General features: G+C 39.5%; 1 protein-coding gene across 1 annotated transcript; it reads left to right on the forward strand.

Moving 5' to 3' along the window:
• Positions 1-436: 436 nt before the first annotated feature.
• SQLE (squalene epoxidase) lies at positions 437-17,991 on the forward strand. The gene is made up of 11 exons (XM_057368477.1): positions 437-1,382; positions 3,488-3,740; positions 4,036-4,216; positions 6,862-6,958; positions 10,144-10,257; positions 11,810-11,981; positions 12,780-12,875; positions 13,437-13,579; positions 14,665-14,761; positions 15,276-15,363; positions 16,130-17,991. Exons 1-11 carry the CDS (start codon positions 1,089-1,091, stop codon positions 16,320-16,322), a joined length of 1,728 nt encoding a protein of 575 aa, XP_057224460.1. The 5' UTR covers positions 437-1,088; the 3' UTR covers positions 16,323-17,991.
• The last annotated feature ends 2,189 nt before the right edge of the window (positions 17,992-20,180 follow it).

Below are 20,180 nucleotides of genomic sequence, written 5' to 3' on the forward strand. Positions count from 1 at the left end.
TCAAGTCTGGGCTGGATGGTGCTTTGAGCAACCTGGTCTAGTGGAAGGTGTCCCTGCCCACGGCACGCAGTTATAACTAGATCATCTTTAATGTCCCTTCCAACCCAAACCGTTCCACGATTCTATGATGTCTCCGATGGGTGCTKCTTTCTGGGCCCAACCGTGCAGGGCCCACAGCGCCCTCGGCCTCCCGCTGCCCCTCAGCGGYGCCGCCCCTCATCCCGTCACCACGGCAACCCCGCCCCGCCCTTCGCGTCACATCGCCCGCGGGCGCAAGCCCCGCCCCCCAGCGCTCCGATTGGTCGGCGGCCATAGCGCCATCTCGGCATAGCGCCGCCGATTGGCCGGCGCCGCTGAGGCACGGGCGCGCGGTACCCGCGGGGCGGCGGCGGCCGTTACTCATTAGCATGGCCTTGGGGCCGCCCCTCCCGCGGGCCGCCCCCGCCATTCGCCCCTATTGCCCCTCGGTCCCTCCCACGGCCCCCCATTCCTGCCGCGAGGCGCCGCCAGGCGCCGGGACAGGGCCAAGGAGGGAGGCAGCGGCACCGCATCTTCTTTCCGTGAGGCGGCTGCGGGGTGCCCTGGCGCGGGCAGGTAGAGCAGAGCATCAGCCGCGCCCCTCTGGGCGTGCACCGTGCTCCCCCCGCCCCACGCGGCGCCGCCGCCTCATCCCCGGGCGTGAGGGCTCCGGCCGCATCGCCGCCGCCAGCAGAGGAGAGTCCCGGCACCGAGTAGGGCTGGGCACGGTGGAGGGGTGACCCGGCAGCCGGTGGAACGAGCTCCGGCTCTTCCGGCATCGCGTGTCCAGGAGGTGCCGTGCGGAGCTCAAGGATTCTTGAGAAAATATTTTCTGTATTTTTTTTTCCGGTTTCGGAATCTGCCCAGGCTCCTGTGGCAGCCTGGCGAGGTGGGGCTGGTTCGTCTTGTAGGGCTCCTTGTTTTTCCATTGAGATCTTCCCACCTTCCCTTGCAAAGGAAATCGTCGCTTTCTATACATAGKTTTTTTTTATCCCTTCCACGAAACCCAATTTTGGGCAGCATCCATCGACGGCGAAGCTTTGGAGCAACAACCAGGAACAGTGACTCTCATGATGTGGACCTTTCTGGGTATTGCCTCCTTCATTTACGTGTATAAGAAGTGTGGCGACATCATGACTTACGCTAATAAGGAGGTGCTGCTCTCCGTGCTGGTGTTTTTCTCCCTGGGCTTGGTGCTATCGTACAGGTACCACTTCAGGGGGCCCAGGCAGCGGCAGCAGCAGAAGCAGAAGTCACACCTGGGGGTGCTCACTGATGTGCTCTCAGCTTTGCCMCTGGTTGGCTTCTTCTGGGCCAGACCCACCCAGGGATCTCAACAAGTTGAACAACCCAAATCCAGAAAGGTAAGTTCYATTCAGACGTGGCACATGGAGTGCAAGGTCCTGCTGCTCTTCCCTCTGGCCACTGACCCTCTGCCCTGGCAAGGGAAGAGAGCTAAGAAAGGGGTGGGAGAGGGTTTGTCTTTGGGTGGTGGATGTTTGATTTGTTGTATTTTTGTGTTAGTTTTGGATGGCAAAAGAAAGAGTGAAACTTACTTAAGTGGTAGACCAGGGGTCTTCAAGTCTCAAAAAAAAAAAAGTTTGAGGAACGATTTGGAGTAGAGGATTACTGTAGTAGCAGAAAAACATGTCCAATTGTCAGTCTGGTGTAAAGATGAAGGAATGGAGCATCTCTCCTGTGAGGAAAGGCTGAGCAACTGTTAAGGCCAGGAAAAGGCTGARGGAGTTCATAATTTCATCAGTGTATGCAATACCTGAAGGGAGGGTGCAAAGAGGGCTGTGCCAGGGCTGTTTCATCAATGCCCGGTGACAGGACAAGAGGTAATGGGCAGAGACTGAAACACAGGATGTTTGCTCTGACCATCAGGAAGCAGTATTTACTGTGAGGGTGACTGAGCACTGCAACATTTTCCAGAGAGTGGTACATTCTCCATCCTTGGAGGTATCCAAAACACAGCCCAGGCCAGTCTGCTCTGAYCCTGCTTGGACAGGGGCTTTGGACCAGATGGTGTCCTGTTCCAACCTCTGCCATTCTGTAATTCTCTGATGAGCTTACTAATATTTATGGATAAAAAACATTTGTTCAGACAACTGCAGATAGAGTCAATTTGAAGTCATTGCTTGTACAATAGGTACAGGACCTGCTCAGACAGTCAGTCTGTTCCCTTGATCCCAGCATGAGCCTTGCTGTGGGACAGTGGAGAGCTGTAGGTGGTGCCTGGAGCTTAGCTGGAGTCCTGCCATCCAAAACTGTGAACTAGACATAGATATCCAGTACATCTGTGGTCAGAACTGTTTGGCTACTTTCCTGAGTACTTCTGGGCATTTTGATGAGGACTGACCCCTTGCACAGAAAAACACAAATTTGATTTTGGCTGCATATCAAAGGTTTTTCATTTTTATTTTGTTTTTCTGTTAAAGSCTGCCTTTACCAATGTATTATGTTACCTGAATTCAGATAGTTTTCCACTCTTGCTGTATTGTAGGTATAAACATGACACTGTGGCACTAGAAATTCTGGTGTCAGTGTTGTCCTGGGCATTTGTTTCACTGAAGCAATCGTATTTTTACCAATGTTAGCACTGCAGTGCTGAGCATTTGTGAAAGACTGAATTGAACTCTCATCTACCAGCTGGAGAAATGAYTTGCAGCTTTGCACTGGAGTTGCCCTTAAAACTATTTTTCACTTTCAGGTGTATGTGGTTAGGTGCTGTTGTGAAGATGCTGTAACATAGTTGGTCTTAAGATACCAGTTTCTGTATTAACTGATGTCCAATCCRATGTATGTCAGTTCTTAACAGCTTTATATGTAGATGAATGGTGGTTTTGCTTATACTTTTAATTGTTMGATGAGTTGTCATTTCTGGAACACTTCTTTAACATTTCCCAGGCAACTGCTTCTGCTGATGCTTTTCCATGCTGAATATTACCGTAAGYTGCTATTTTGTAAGTTAGGTAGGTTCATTTAGAGTAAAATTTAAAAGGAATATGTTTTCTAGAGAAATAAATTTTCCAGTAAATCTAATACMTTTTTCATTGCAAAGTGCTAAGGCCTCCATGCTGGAATGGTTCACTGGCATGAAGGTATCAATCTTACTTTATAGGACAAAAATATGAGGCAGCCTTTTCTTACTGCCCTTTATATCAACTATCGGTCTCTCTGACAGCTTTGGTTGTGGTTTGTCTTTGCTGAACAGAGCAGGTTTAAGCAAGGGTTTTGACTTTGTTTGCAGGGGTGTTTTTCTCTTCTCTGCTTTTTGTGCTTTTGTTGCAATGCAAAGTATGACTGATTCAATTCTGGAAGAACWAAACTGGAAGATGCTTTCCAAGTACCAGTGGACCATCAGTCCCCTGGGTCGGAGTAAAGCTACACCAAAGTCAGTCCTCTTGACAAGGCCATGGTACAGATACATTGGCATGTGTAAATTTGTTGGTTTTGTTTTCTAAAGGGTAAAAGAGAAGTGAACTTCTCAGATGTGTATCTGACAGAGACTGCTCCAAATACAACATTGTCACCCCAGTATGATCCAGAAATTATCATTGTGGGATCAGGCGTCCTTGGTTCTTCCTTGGCCACGGTGCTTTCAAGRGATGGAAGGAAGGTGACTGTGATAGAGAGGGATCTGAAAGAACCTGACAGGATAGTTGGAGAATTATTGCAGCCTGGAGGATATAAGGCTCTTCGAGACTTGGGTCTTGAAGGTGAGTACATTTCAAAATGTAGATAGATCTGTAACGCAAGAGTTACTACACTCAACAATGTATTTAGTAAAAGCATGCCTACAAAAAAAGTTGAAAAATACATTATCTGTGCTYTGCATTTGAATTAAAATCGCTTGTGTATTTCCAATTTGCTGTTTTGAAAATACAGCAAATATCTTTCAACATATGTGTTTTGCTTAAGAAAACTGTACCCTGTGTAAGTAAACACCTTTAATAAATAATTAAGCTTTCTTAAAGACTTATTTTAACCTATCTSTTGGCTTGTATTTTGCAGATACAGTAGAAGGTATTGATTCACAAATAGTAAATGGTTACATAATTCATGACCTAGAGAGCAAGCTGGAGGTTGAGATTCCTTATCCAACATCTGAAGATGGACGCGTGGCCAGTGGAAGATCTTTTCATCATGGCCAGTTCATCATGGGTCTCCGAAGGGCAGCTATGGCAGAGCCCAAGTGAGTCATGTGGTGAACAGCACAGTTGGGATCCAGAGATTCAAAAGCATTGTTTCCAGCATTTCCATAAGATTCCTTAACCATTTCCCTCTGTCCCAATACAGAGGGCTGTGGTGAACAAGAGTGAGAGAAAGTAGTTACTCATTCTGTTCTCGGTAGACAAGCTCATAAGTTACAAACACATACATATCATATATATATCACCCTTTGGGACAACTTAATCTTTAAACTAAGGGAGTATGGGCTTTAAATATTTGGCAAGGAATTTACCCATCTCTGTGAGAGAACAGTTCACAGGTGAAGAGTTGATTCTCTTCTGCTGCTTCTTGGGTCTGGCATTTTACCAGAAGTAGTGAACTCTTCTTGGTGAGCAGTGCACAGAACTTATTTGGACAAAACATGAATGGGAAATTTGGCAGAATTTCTTAGATCACTGAATGGTTTGGGTTAGAAGGGATGACTTCTAAAGGCCATGTAGTCCAACCCTCCTGCAATGGGCAGTATCACGTAACTTTTCCACTGATGTTATCAGTGATGCTAGAAATCAAGCGTTTACATTTGCATGTTTTGCTTTCTTTTTTGACAACAAGATGTGAAACAGAGTAACTAAAAAGGAGTACTAAAAGGAGGTAGCTCTTTCCAGTTACTAACTTGTATATTTCAGAATTTTGAAGACAACTTCTTTTCATAATGAAAATAAAAATAAGTATTTGGTATTTTCTCTTAACTGTTTTCTTTCTTTTATACAGGAGGTGAGAAGTAAGCTTTTATTGAAACAGAATAGATTCTAGGTGCTGTTTTCTGTGTGATATTTTTTTGTTTTGTCTTTTTTTCCCCTAGGAATATCATAATGCCATATGTACCCTTACAAGGAAAATATGGCATTATCATATTTTTACCAAACACAGTATTCTGAGCTGGAAAATTGCTTTCTCCTTTCATATTRGTTATATCATATGAATTACTGGAAGCAGCACTAAAGATAGCTGCTCTGTAATACAGATAAAATTAATGGTGATTGCGTTCACTACCTCTGAAARCTAAAGCCTTGCTGAGGGTCTAAGTTTAATGAAATTTGGGCATCTGATTGCTCAGCTTGTAGGGAAAACTCCAGTAGCTGCACACAGTCTTTGAAGCAAAAACTTGCAAAAATCATGTTTGTGACTTGAATTAAATTCTTTTCCATTTTTGTATGCACTCTTTAATGTTTTGTGTAGGCTTGCTTGCCATTTAATTTGTGGCATAGAAAACTGCATGTTTATGTGCAGTAAAAGGTCAAAAACTCTTAATAGTGCCAGGAGATTTTGCTTTTTATTTCAAAGCTTTTGAAGATATAGGGGATAATTATTACTGATTAGTATATCCTCTTTATAAGTTTACTAGGCAATATGAATGTATTTCAGATGAGTAAAATTATTTTTGCCGCAGAAAGAGGTAGGGCATCATTGGTTTATAATAATAAACTAATTATATATAATTATAAATAATTTATAGTGGGTGAGAACCAGAAGAAAAWGTGAGCACTTACATAGGTAATTGAAATGACAACTATAAAAGAAACTTCAAGCTGATAGGATCTGCAGAAGTCTGATTCCCTGGCATGCTACTGCACTCGCTGCTGACGTTTCTGTTGTGTCCTTACTTATAACCATTCATATTTTGATACAGCCAGTGTGCCTGTTGCCTGATAAATTAAGCCAGTCACAATATTCTCTGAAATTTCTGTGCTGGATGACAGGAAAAAAAAAACATTAATTGAACTGCTTGTTTTCCTTCTAAGAGCCTAAAATAGAAAGCTGTTGTATCCTCACATGGACCTTTAGTTCAGTTCTCCAAGTTGTGGAATTCCATCTGGATATGGAATATTTCTGAGGTGGAGAGGGTCCCATTTCAAGCTGCTAAGTCTGAAGTGCTGTGATCAGGTCTAACAGCTCAGACCCAACAAGGATATAAGTTTACGGAGAATAAATTTATGAACCCAAAATAGCTCATGTTGGGAAATAGAATCAAGGGTTGCTTCATTTGAACATAACTCTTAGCAGAACTTTAAAAGCATAAATAGAAAAAAAACCAAAACAAACCCCTATCCTGAATTCCTTAGGTGACAAACTAGATATCTGTGTCCTAAACTGGTTAGGTTAGTTTGGACTGCTCTGAGAAGTAGGTGCCTGACTTTTATCTAGTGTATACATTAAGGGTTTTAAAGAGCTGATCCTGCTCTTTATTCTCCTTGGAGTTAGGTCTCACCTGCTCTGTCAGCAATCCCCACCATTTTTGAGGGATGACTCAGTCAGCTGCCTGATTTCTGACCATTATTATTAGGTGAAACTTCTCTTAGCATCTCTCACCTGGCCATGGAGCACAGCTAGGGACTCTGCTAAGTGGCAGGGTGTTTATGATAAACAGTATGGTATTTAAAATATTCAAGTATCAAACCAAAGGTAACGTCAAACTGAAATTTATGACCAACACTTTTTGACATTTAATGTGGCTTCAGAAAGTGTTCAAGAGCACTTTGCAAAATTTAAACCAAGTGTGTGGGCAAAGACAAGATTGTTGAAAATTTGATTTTCTTTCTGTATTGGTGCCTTGAAATGTTGGCATCATTAATTATCTTCTGCTTTAATTCCTTTATTTCATTTCAGTGCAAAATTCATTGAAGGGACTGTGTTACAGTTACTTGAGGAAGATGACTGTGTTGTGGGTGTTCAGTATAAGGACAAAGAAACTGGAGACACCAAGGTAAAATAGTTTTCTGTTACAACCTTTGTTAAACTATTGAGAAAATTGAGCGTTGCTTTATATATATTATTTTTTAAAAAATTGTATTTCAGAGCACTGGTACAGAAATAATGCAGTTATCAAGAAAATGAAAGATCTAATAAAGGGAGATTTACTTTTTAGCAGATACAGTCTGGGAATATGGGAATTCTTGTTACAACTTCTTACGCAGCTTCTGCTTTCAGTGTCTCTGGAGAATTCAGTTAATTATTTATTTCATTATTCTTATGTCTGGAGTTTAAAATCTTTAGAGAGTTCYTGCTGAGAAAACCAATATATTAACATTGGTGCCCTGCCTGTGGGTAGTGGTCTGCATTTCCACATATGCTTCCACTTTCTAGTGTGGGACTGAAAATGAGAAAGCTACCTGTTCATAGGGAAAATTCTGTCTGGTTGTTTCTTGGATGAGAGATTTCTGGAATATTTTAGTTGTGTCACTGGTTTGATTAATGTTCTTTGCATCAACTAATGCTAAACTGCTGGCTAAATGCTATGAATTTGTGTGAACTAAAAAAGTTTAGGAAAGACCAGTCTGGGTAGAACCCCTGTGCTGAAGTTCTGGTTATGCTGCCTATTCTCCAGGAAAACCAAATTTGTAATCTTTGTGGACTTTGAAGTTCCTYTGCTGCCTAAAGTTATGTAGATGTGTGCTGATGGGAAAGAAGGCAATCTGCTGCCTATGCCATGCTGCCCTGCATACTAAATGGAGAAAGTTYCTGAGTAGCTGTAGGATCCTGCTCTGAGGATTATTAACAACATCTTTCATCTCTAAGTCATTTTGAAGTGGGACTGGTAGCATAGAACCATATGGGAGAGGGCCTTTTTAAAGTGCTTGCCAAAGCTGTAGAGGAGTGAGCTGACTTCAGACTGTCCTCAGCAAGTGCCATTTCAGCCCACTTGATGGCTAAGTGCTGTTAGAGAGCAGAGGGGTGACAACATCCTTGACCCCTCTTGAGGTAGCTGGAGGAGGAGTGAATTCCGAGTTGTGTTTCTTCGTCTGCCTTACATGCCATGTAAATTGAATGAAACCATGTTAGGAAATCCACTCTAGGAAAATAAGCCGCTGAGTCATGGGTATGGGAAAGACAGGGAGTTTGGAGAGGAGGAGGGTTTTTTGCAGGGAAAGGGTGTTTGTTGGGGTTTATTTTCCAAATTCAATTGGCCTTATGATCCATGTTTTCGTTTTGTTGGAGAGGTAGAAGGGGAAGGTGCACATTTTGAGCTTTGATTTTAAGTTTCACACACTTATGGATGTTGTTATAATTGTAAGTGTGACATCTGACCAGCAGTAGGGTGACCAGTGTTCCAGTCTGCATCTTTCCTGAGAGTGTGGATGTTGTTCTAAAGGCCTTAAGTTTTCTGTCTGTATACTGGGGATAAAGAAATTCTTGTTTTTCTCCTGAGTGCTGAAGTTCTGTGGCTGGAAATACCTGTTTCATTTGCTGACTTAGATCTCTTTTGATTTTAGAAATCTAGTGTAAGATATTTCCATTAAACGTTTCTATTTATTGTGTTTCCCTACCTGTGAATTTTTACAGCTAGGAACCTCGTAGTTGAATAAAAACCCCAAACTCAAACCTGTTCATGTTCCCAAGCCCACTTTTATAAAGAAAGGAGGCTGATCTGTGTTGTGTATCTATGTTTTTCTGTTCTCTCCATCCCACATTCTCCACCTTATTACCTCTGAGATTTTGTTCTCTTAAATGAGGTTCGAATTAGCTAGTATACTAAAAGTCAACTTACAAAGTTTATCAAAGCTAGGCAACTGAATATGCTCAAGGTTTATTGTGTTGACTGTGGAAAAAAGTGTAGATTGACTGTTCCACTCATTAGACAGCAGGAAACTGATGTGTACAGGTGACTTTGGTCTAATTGCAGGAATAATTAGGGCTTGCAATCACCCAAGCTAGTAATCCATAAAAAAGAGATTTTATTAATTTTACTCAGGAGCTTGCTTCGAAAAGCACAGACACCATAAAACATATATTATTTTACTCAGATCTACTCTCATTTGATTTTTCTCCAACTTCCCTTCACACAGCAAAAGATAGTAAGGTTTGTGTGACCAAATGAAGTCAGACTTGATCCTTGTGAGTCCCCCAGCTCAGAATATTCTATAATTCTATTAATTCACACCAATATTGGAGGCAATTGCTCATAGAGGAACCCACTCACATAGTGACTCACCAGATGCTTCCATACAATAGTAAAAGATTTCCCAGGAGCACTAATGAAACACAGTGTGGGTTTTTTTGCCTCACTTAGAACCTGAAAACTTAAAAGGACAAATACTTTTGACTGTTTCTGCCAAGCATATTAAATTACTGAAAGTTACAGACTAATGTTTGGTGTAAATCTATTGTCATTTAAAGTTCAATCACTGAACATAATGACATGGAGAAAGCTGTAGGTAGAAGGAAACACTGACCTTTAAATGCTTCCTAGTATAATAATGTTGTTATATTACCAYGAAAATAAAAGGCATAAAAATTGATTTTAGTAATTGGAATAATTTGCTTGTGTTTGAGAACAATGTATGTGTTAAACATTAGGAATTTGCACAGACCTTAAGGCTGAACCTGATCAGTTTAGTCAGATATGTATTTTGTTTATTTATACTATTTGTTATAGCTCCTAAATAGACTGGGAACTGCTCAGATTTCCCTGCTTGGTCTTTTGAAGATGAGCCCATATGCTTACTGCTTGTCAGTTTGTTGCACTTTGGTTTGGTATTCTTTAGTTGCTTATGCATAGTTTTTTAATTTGAAATTCTTCCTTATTTTCTTTTTTCTCCTGGAAAATATTAGAGCCTGAAGGGAGCAAATACTCTTCTTTATTTTATTTTTTTAATCAAAATTTCTATACAGTTTCCATAACTGTTTTCTGAATGCATGTCTAAAAAGCCTGGGGTATATTGTTAGATCAGCTTTTAGAGCAAATAGGTAAGTATGAATATGAGGAAGGCAAAAATACAGCATTTTATACATATGTTGTTAATATGATCTGTGATCCTCTTAGATGTTTATTGTTTTTTAAAGCATCTCATCTACAGTTGCAAAGGAAAGTTTGGGAATTACTTTTCAATTGTTCTGAAACAAAATTGAGAGTTTTTTTTGTTTTTTTTTTTTTTTAAATTAATGCTGCAGGAACTTCATGCCCCACTTACAGTTGTAGCTGATGGACTTTTCTCCAAGTTCAGGAAAAACTTGATATCCAACAAAGTTACTGTTTCATCCCATTTTGTTGGTTGCATTTTGAAGGTAACTTTTATTTATAATACTTAATAAATCACTCTGCTGCTGTTTCTTAATGTGGCTGTGAATTTCACAGAGTATGTTGTTATTAATTTTCTTTTTCAACAGACTCAATTTGAGCTGTGCTTTTGGATATTTGTCCAACTGTTCTGTCAGTTTCTGTGTCCCTTTGAGAAGTGCTTGGAAATTTTGTTCAGTATTTTTAACTCTTAAAGTGTTGATGCATATTCCATCCGAGCTCTAGGATTACTGTGTCAGACTTAATATATTAGGTTCAGTTACAGATCATATTTTCAACTCTTAAAACACTTATAAGTACTCTGAGCCTGCTTTGACTTTGTTTTTTAAAGTGGATATTGTTGTTAAAARTTAGATTTCTGATTTGAAGAGTGGAGTATAGGGTTAACCTTAAGCATATATTTGAAGAAGGGAGTGTTTAAGAAAATGGACTGTGATTCAGCATCACTAATTTGAACTGAGCACTGAACTCACTAGACCAGTTCATATAATTTTTTTTTTACAAGAAAACACATTCCAGCACTTTACAGCACACGTAATGCCACTTTACATTAGTCCTGTGTTTTATTTAGCACTAAGCTAAAGTAGGCACTATTGTAAACTGGGAGTCAATTGGTGAAATTGTTTTCCTGGGTATAGGTGTTTTGACAGGTTTGTGTTAAGATACTGGCATTTAAGATGGTCAGGGAGTAAAAATCTTGATTTTTAAATCATCCTAGCAGCTGTGAGTCAAGCCACCTATGTGTTCTACTCCAGAAAGGCACCCAAACTGTGCTCCTGCCTGCAGGGGTACCTTGTAACCGGGTCCATATTTGCCTTCAGGACCTATAAACTTGAAGAGAGAAGGTGGTGTCCTGGTTTTAGACTGGGAATCTGGGTTGGTAGCTGGGTGGTTTGAGAATCCAGGTTGAAATCCTRGCTGGATCTTTCCCTCTGTGTCTGCTGCATTAACTGTTGCATTAACAGAAAAAATAACTAAGGGAGAATGAACCAAAGCTAACAGAATTTTTGTGAGACTGGGAACACTGACTTGGAGGAACTTTTTGGGTCCCTAATCCAGTTAGCTTTGCTCAAGTTTCTCTACTTTTGGAATCTCCTTTAAGACCCCTATAGGTAGGGCCCTATGATTCTTTTTCAGCTAGTGTCTCCAAGCAGTTCTATTTAGACTAGTGTATTTCCCTCCCACCACTTTCTTCATGAAAAGAAAACAAAATGAACTTACTGAAAACTACTACATTGATTACATTACAGGTTTTCAATGGCATGTATGGTGATAAAACCTGGTGAGCTATTCAAATGAAATGGATAAATTAGTGATGCTAGTAAATACTAAAATGAATTGGCAAAAGAATTGTTGCTACACTGAAGATCAGAACTTTTTTTTTGAAAACACTTCTTCATTTAAGAGAAAAATAATAAAAACTTAGTATGATACAGGATTTTATTTTCAAGTGTTTTAGAAAATTATTTTGTATGTCTGATGTTTAAAATCCTTTCATTWATCAGTCTCAATCTTTCTCCCCCTTCTTTCCTTTTTAAGGATGCGTCACAGTTTAAAGCTAATTATGCTGAACTTGTTTTAGCTAAAACGAGTCCTGTGCTAATCTATAAGATTTCTTCAACTGAAACTCGGGTCCTTGTTGATATTCGAGGAGAAATGCCAAAAAATTTAAAAGAGTACATGATTGAGAACATTCATCCACAGCTACCTGGTAAGTCTAGAAAGACCTTCATATAATTGTCATGTTTAAATGTGCCAAAAAAAGACACATTTTACTGAATCCATAGAACTGCATAGCTTTTTCCATGTGTGCAGTCACTGTTTCAGCAACCATTCACCCTTCTTTGGTTCCACACCACACAACAGCACACACAAGTTTGTTCAGCTCTCATCTATGAGGTTAGCAATTTAGAAAGAGTATACAAGGCTCTGGGGTCCCCAGCACAGGARGGACATTGAATWGTTGGAATAAGTCCAGAGGAGGCCACCAAGCTGACCAGAGGGATGGAGGACCCCTCCTATSAGGAGAGGTTGAGAGTTGGTTTTGTTCAGTCTAGAAAAGAGWTGGCTTTGGGCTGACCTAATTGTGGCCTTCCAGTAYCTGAAGGRAGCCTACAAAAAAGATRGGGCAGGACTACTGASAAGGGCAGCCAGTGACAGGRCAAGGGGGGATGGGTTCAAATTGGAAGAGAATAGATTTAGATTAGATATTAGGAAGAAATTMTTTACTCTGAGGGTGGTGAGGCACTAAAACAGGTTGCTTAGGGAAGTTGTGGCTGTCCCATCCCTGRAGRTGTTCAAGGCCAGGTTGGATGGGACTGAGCAGCCTGGTCTAGGGAAGTGTCCCTGCCCGTGGGAGGGGGGTTAGCATTATGTGATCTTCAARGTCCCATTCCAACCMAGACCATTATGATTCTGTGAGATCTCTAAAAAGAGATTAAAATGGACAGTTACAAATTATTTGTGACTTTGTCTAACTACTGTAACTAAAATAATTTAATTATTGCAGATCACTTAAAGGAACCATTCTTAATAGCAGTTCAGAATGATCGTTTAAGGACTATGCCAGCCAGCTTCTTGCCTCCTTCAGCTGTGAACAAGAAAGGTGTGTATTATGAAATAAAAGGAATGAAAAAGGCATTATAAACATTTTCTGGGGCATTGTTGTCATAGATGTGTATTTGTTGTGCAATACAACTGTCTCATAAATCTTCTCTGAAAAATAGTATTTTGAAAATGTATACCTTGGACATAATTTAATTGGAATGTTTATATTGATACTGGATGTTAAWTCAATGCCTCCTTTATCTCTAAGTTTAATTTACTCAGTTGCTCAAGCTTATGTAAGTGTGGTCCTTTTAAAAATACCTTATTAAAACAGTAAAAAAAATTAACTTAAAAAGTGTGTTCTTTCACACATGCACATACATACCTATAGGGAAAARAAGACTTTGACCTTGATCATATTAAAGCTGTTTTAAGTCTTTTAATTTAAAGACATASTTTGTGGKKTTTTTTTGGTTTGTTTTTTAATTTCTAGTTGTTATCATCTTATTTCCTAGTGGGAACAAATTCTTAGTAAGTTTGATGTTTTTTAGACAGGATTTGAATTTTAAAATGACATCATGGTTGTACAGTCTCCTATTGTTTGTTCTCTTTTTTCTAGGTGTTCTTCTTTTAGGAGATGCATATAATATAAGACACCCTCTAACTGGTGGRGGAATGAGTGTTATTTTAAATGATGTTAAAATATGGAGAAGTTTGCTCCAAGATATCCCAGACCTTTATGAAGATTCTGATATACTTAAGGTGATTCTCAATTTGGATTTATTTTAGACAGCTTCTGCTGCAATTTAGTGACACACTTCTAAGTTTCATGCAATTCAGGGACAAGTAAGTTATTGGTGAGGCACAGCAGTTTTAAAAGCTTTGGCTGGAATAATCAGACATCAGGCTTTCACTAGTGGAGCTGTGATCTGTGACTGCTGTGCCTCTGCGGAAAGAGGCAGTTTCAAAACTTTGCTTACTGACCTGATGTGTTTTACTTAAGGAGACTGGTGTGCTGTGTCTAGCCAAAGCACAGGATGCTTTGCTAGGATAACCTGATTTTCCTATTTTAGTAGTGTATTTGTAACCAGATTGATCCTAAATGTGGGTTTGGACCATTGCTCTTGTGTGAATGGAACTTAGACAATAATGAGTTTCTGYACCACGTCTTTCAAGAGACATCTCAGTGCTCCATTGGCCTTTTGCCTGCTGCATTAATCTGCATAGTGAGTTAGAAGGCATCCTTCTTTCCCAGGATCTGCACCATCAGTGTTCATGCAAGGTTTATTTTTTCAGTGAGACTTAGTCCCAAAATTCTGATGAGTAGATAAGATTTCTTATTTATTTGTTTACTGCTTTTAATTTAATGTCTTGGCTAAACTACAGATGGTATAATTGTAAACTACAAGTAGGTGATTCAAAAAGTATATTTGAAAATTGAGAAGCACTTAGAGAAACCCTGAATGTCAGGACTTAACCTGAACCAAATGCGGAGACTTCCATCTCATCTAGTCAGATTTCCAGTCATTTCCTACTTATTATCAGTCAATTGAGGGAGCTAGCTAAGTGTTATCCTTCAGCTTTCAGCTGTATCCCAGATACCTATTGTAAGATGAGATGAAGCTTGTTCTGGAACTGCCTTTTTTCTCCCTATATTTAATATAAGAGGAGCCCAGATAACTGGTTCAGCAAGTTTCCAAAATTCCTTAATGACCTAGCTGGAACTGATCTAGCATATCACTAAATGCCTTCTATATTTCCACAARCATTACTCTTGCCACCACTTTGGGAGTCATTTGAATGTTCCTCTGTATTTACTGATGAATACTCCTTTTTTTTTTCCCCAGGCAAAAAGAACATTTTACTGGTCAAGAAAAAAATCTCATTCTTTTGTAGTAAATGTTCTTGCCCAGGCACTTTATGAACTCTTTGCTGCCACAGATGGTAAATATATCTTAAAGATAACCTCTGACTAATTACAACTTATTAAATAAATGTGACTGGGGAGGGGATGTGTATGAGCAGGTATCAATGTGTTTGTGTGTTTATATGAATGAATATATATGTATATTTGATATAAATWTATTAATCAAATAATTTTAATAAGTTTTCTTGTGTTCTTTGCCTAGTTGTTTAGTTCTGGTATGATGTAGAATGAGTTTTAGCAATGTGAAGGCAAGTCAGGAGTTAGCCTTAACTAATAAACCAAAGAAAAACCCCAAAACAAAGAAAACAATAGGCAGTTAATACAAAAATACATAGATATTCTGTTAGACTGTCCTTTGTGTAAATAAAAACAGCTTAAAGTCCAGCTGAATAGAACAAAAAAAACAGCTACCAATCCTGGATTTAATATCAGTATTGTGTGTGCAGAAAAATGTTTCAGKATGTGTTGATTATATTTTATTCATTTTAATTATTAYTATTTAATTTTTATTCATTTTAATTCATTTTGTAGATTCCTTGCATCAGCTAAAGAAAGCRTGTTTCCATTACTTCAGACTTGGAGGAGAATGTGTCTCAGGTCCTGTTGGATTGCTCTCAGTGTAAGTTCACTGTGCTGGCAGTGGTTGTTGTGAGCCCCCGTGAGATTTGCTTTGCTCTCCATCAGGCAGCTCAGCACAGGGAGGATGACCCAAATGAGCCTAGCTTTTTAAGATTATACTAAAGGTTGGAGCTTTATTTGAAACGAAGTCTTTTAATAGTGACTGGTTTGTTTTTTTTTTCCTGTGTAAAAGATTCCTCTAAACCAGAGAGAAATTAGTATAGGTGGCACAGGAGTTTGAATGAGGTGAAAGGGTCCAGACCAGCAGAGCAGCTGGGAGATGTTTCCTAATTGACAAGCTGAGAATAGTGAATGGTGAGGCCTCCCATAAAAGACTGTAAGAAACAGGGAAGTGTCTAGTTGTGAAGGTGTTTGAATGAACTCATAGAAACTAATGAATGCAAAGTAAATACCACTACTCTGAACATAGGAGAATGTGTGCTTTTGTATTTCTCTCTTTGGAGTCAGAGCTAAAACTGAAGAACCTGTTGAAAATGTTCCTTTAGGGGAAGATAAGGTAGACAAGAGTATCAGAAATGAAGAGAAAGCAGCAGTATATTGGCTGTGCTGTAGAAGGGAACACAGAGTGTGGAGCAGTTCCAAGAGAACCAAGTGTGTGTTTTTGAGTTGAGATGGCAGGACCAGAGCTGCTTAAATCAGAAGGGGGGTGTGTGATCTTGAGTTTAGATCTGTATTTGCAAAATGGAAATTTATCTGTTCTTTCTGATTCTGTTTATTTACTAGTCTTATGTTTATTTTTAATGCAGGTTATCTCCTAAACCAATGGTACTGATTGGCCACTTCTTTGCTGTGGCCTTRTACGCCGTTTATTTTTGCTTTAAGTCAGAGTCCTGGATTACCACGCCTCGAGCAATTTTCAGTAGTGGAGCTGTTCTTTACCGGAGCTGCTCTATAATATTTCCACTTATTTACTCTGAAATGAAGTATTTAATCTATTAAAATCCAGGGAAAAATTACTGGAGGAAGAAAGCATGAAAATCACAATGCCTTCAAAATCTTTGGACATGTACTATTTAATATTGTATTATGGTTTTTTTCTCCTCAAAATGCAATTTCCTTGATAAGGATTTAACTTAATTTTGCTTTTGTGGTTATATACATATATATTATATGTAAATATTCTTTTCTTTGCAATTTAAGTTCAAAAAGGAGTTAGCTGTTTACAARGACCATAATTAAGTGTTGATGTGGTAGATAATTGCCAGTTTTGACCGAAYTTCTTTCCTTGCTTTATGCATTGCTGAGTGCACCACTAATATTAATAAACTGAGAAGTGAAAACTGTAAACCATATGCTGCTATTATCCTTCATGCTTTTTTCTGTTCAGTAGTTCCATAGACTTTATTACTGTGAAATATTGTAACATTCTTGATTTGRTTGTTTCATTAGGATTTGCCTGTCTTCTGTTTCAGCTGCAGCTAAGATACTGGTCTATTGACACTTAAAAGGACACTGTAAAGGATGTCAGATCTTGATGTGTCACYGTATCTTTAATTTCAGTTACTGTTGCAAGTGCCATGTTGCTTTTCTGCATTCCTTCTTTACACCAGAATCCATTTTAACAAGTAATGACCAAATCATAGCTTTCTTGGCTACTGCAGTGCACTCAGGTAGTGGAAGCACATATTTTTGAAAATTTCTTCCTATCTCACTTCCTTTTAWAACCTTAGAAGTATGGGGTTGTTTTGCTTGGTTGTGTGTGCAACTGAAGTTTAACACTGCCATGAACTGAAGCACAGCAACAACCTATATCCACTGAAACAAATTCAGTCCAGGCTATTTCCAGTAGAAAGTAAAGTAATCTTTAATGTTACTTCTAAAAATGATCGAAAAGCACCATGAAAGTGTCCTTTTAATACTTGGAGTGTGGTGGGATTACTTTTCYTGTAGGAATTACTGCATGCTACTAAAGAGTTCATGTCTATTCCTATTGGTCACTATTCCTCTCARTGTTCTCGTTATCGGTGTGATTTCCTTTGCTCTTGCGCATCTGCATTTTCTTTACCTTTCTTATGATTGGTTTGGGTATCACTTACGGCTCTATTCTTTTGTCTTGCCTAAACAATCACACGTGGGTGCAGCCAACAGTCAGGAGAGCAGTAACAGACTTTGTTCTTCTGTACTGGTGAAACTGTGATTCTACCTTGAAAATGACAGATWGCATAAGCTGTGTATAAACATACATTTTATCTTGGACTGTGAAAAAATCTGTGGAGAGACTTTATTTAGTATTTTATTTGATGGATATTTCAAATGACCTTTTCTTTTCCAGAAGTGAAAGTATGTATATTTTTCTAACCATGATCGCTTTTGATACCCTCTTGAAATTACATTCATCATGAATATGTCTATGTTGAAACTTTAGGTAAAGTACTAATATTTTGAAATATCATTATATATGGTAACTAAATTATGCCCCTTTAAGGGTACACAAAGTTTGCAGAATTTATACAAGTGTTTTCAAAATTTGTGACAATTTTGAAAATATTAATTTTACGTTTTTTATTTTTTTATATTATTTGCAGTCTCTTTAAAGTCATGGATAAAAAGTCCTGAGCCAAATACACATCCTCAGCTTACGTAAATAAAAAGTTATTATATCTGTAGATTATTTTTGTGTGTGTSTCTGGTTAAACGAGTTTTGTTAAATTCTGATTTATCTGCTTAAATTTATATATCTATATATATAAGGATCCTTTTCCTTTCCTGAATTCAATGCCTGGTTAAGTGTCTTGGTGATTGGGGTAGAAATCACTTATTGGAAATTGCTTATTGCTTATTGGGGAGAGACAAATCTTGTATGTGTGTGTGTGTGTGTGTGTGTGTGTGTGTGTAGGGTCAGCCTAAAATGGGACCATGAAATGGCTATGTGGCTGAGACTACTGATGATTTGGTTTTTGGTAGTGTTGGACAGTAATGGCTGGGTGCCTGCTCCAGCTGGATGGTGGCCCACCAGCTCTGCCCCAGAGAAGAAAAGCTGCAGGGCTGAATTTCAAGCTGTGTTCTGTACTACTTGACTGCAGTTATTTTCTCATGGGTGCACAGAGATGTTGGGGGATGGAGGAGAAGTCATGAGAAAAGCAGTTCTTGAGTCATCTCAGACTAAGAAATATAAAGCTGGCAGTGAATGTGTAATGTCAATAGGTAAAATAGCCAAAAATGGAATCCAACAGCTGTAGTGCTAAGCCACAGCATGCAGCAGATGGTCTGTAAGAATCCTGATTTTCGTTTTCTACACCTATATGCAGCAAAATAAAGCAACATGCCAGGAAGGTTTTGTCACAGRCATGATTCAGCACCTGAGAGGAGCAGAACACACATGTACTTGATGCAGCTTTTGTGTTGTCTGTGTATCTTCTAACTYTGAAGAGGTTAATTCAAAGGATTTCTACACTACAACATTTAATGGTGTTAATGTGCCCTTTGATAAGTGTTGTGGGCATGAGGAAGCATGATGTACCTGATTATCCCTCTGTTTCAGGAGTGTTGGAGAGAGTAGAGGGGACAAGAGAAGTAGCTACATAATAGKGAGATTGTAGATGTTCACATTGTGCAGTAGTGGGAAAACTTGTTTGTATTAAAGAGGAGACAGTATCCTGGAATCACAGAATCCTTGTGTTTGGAAGAGACCACCACGATCATCGAGTCCAAACTTTGAACACTACCACCATGTCAATTAACCCATAGCACTAAATGCTATGTCCAGTTGTTTCTTGAACACTTCCAGGRGTGGCAAGTCCACACTTGCCTGAGCAGCTCATTCCAATGTTTAACCACCCTTTCACTSAAGAAAYTCTTCTTGATGTACCACCTGAGCCTTTCCTGGCACACCCTGAGGCCATTTCYTCTTGTCCTGTTGCTGATTGCCTGGSAGAGGAGACTGACCCCGACCTGGCTACTCCCTCCTTTCAGGAGCTGTAGAGAGTGACAAGGTCCCTCCTGAGCYTCCTGTTCTCCAGGCTAAATGATCCCTGCTCCCTCAGCAGCTCCKCACAAGATTTGTGCTCCAGGCCCTTYCCCAGCTCCACTGCCCTTCTCTGGMCATGCTCCAGCACCTCAGTGTCTTTCCTGCAGGGAAGGGCCCAGGATTCAGCTGCTGCACTCTAGAAGGATGAGATGAGAAAGGAGCACGTTGCCTGTACTGGCCTYCCATGTATAAGCTGTGACCTGCTCTATTTCAAAGGCTGCTCACATCCCCTAAACCCTGTGTGTTGGTGTTTGTTGTAACACTGTTGATGCTCACGGGTTTGTTTTGTGTCAGTAGGACATTAATTTATGCTGGCTCATAATCCTTGKACATATTGCTCTCTGAAACCAGCTTGGGTATTCTGGACAAAAGTGAAATCCGTTCAATCCAGAATAAATWTGGGCAGTTAATGAATTATTCATCCTGAAATTCTGTCTTGCTCAGCATGACAGTACTACCTGGAAAATAGTGTCAGCAGTTCCTAAATTGTTCCCTGTGGAGCTCCATAGAGCAGCACAAGCTCCTGTGCTGTGCAGAGTGAACAGAGGCGTAGCAGTTTGCTGACATTAGAATTATTCAAGGTGMTGACAATAAAAGCTGACAGGGTATTTTAAATGGTAACTGAAATCCACTGTTAATATAAGCAAAGTAACATAAATAGGAAAAATAATCCTGATCATAGAATAATTTGCTTTGGAAGGAATGTTTGCATCTCATCTACTRCACCACCACTGCAATGTGCAGGGACATTTTCAGCTAGATGAGGTTGCCTAGAGCTGTTAACCACTACCCTCTGGATGTGACCACTGCAGTAATTCCTTATTCACACA

Source organism: Malurus melanocephalus, unplaced genomic scaffold, assembly GCF_030028575.1.
Source record: "Malurus melanocephalus ecotype Western Australia unplaced genomic scaffold, MMel_1.1 scaffold_3, whole genome shotgun sequence".
Classification (NCBI taxonomy): domain Eukaryota; kingdom Metazoa; phylum Chordata; class Aves; order Passeriformes; family Maluridae; genus Malurus; species Malurus melanocephalus.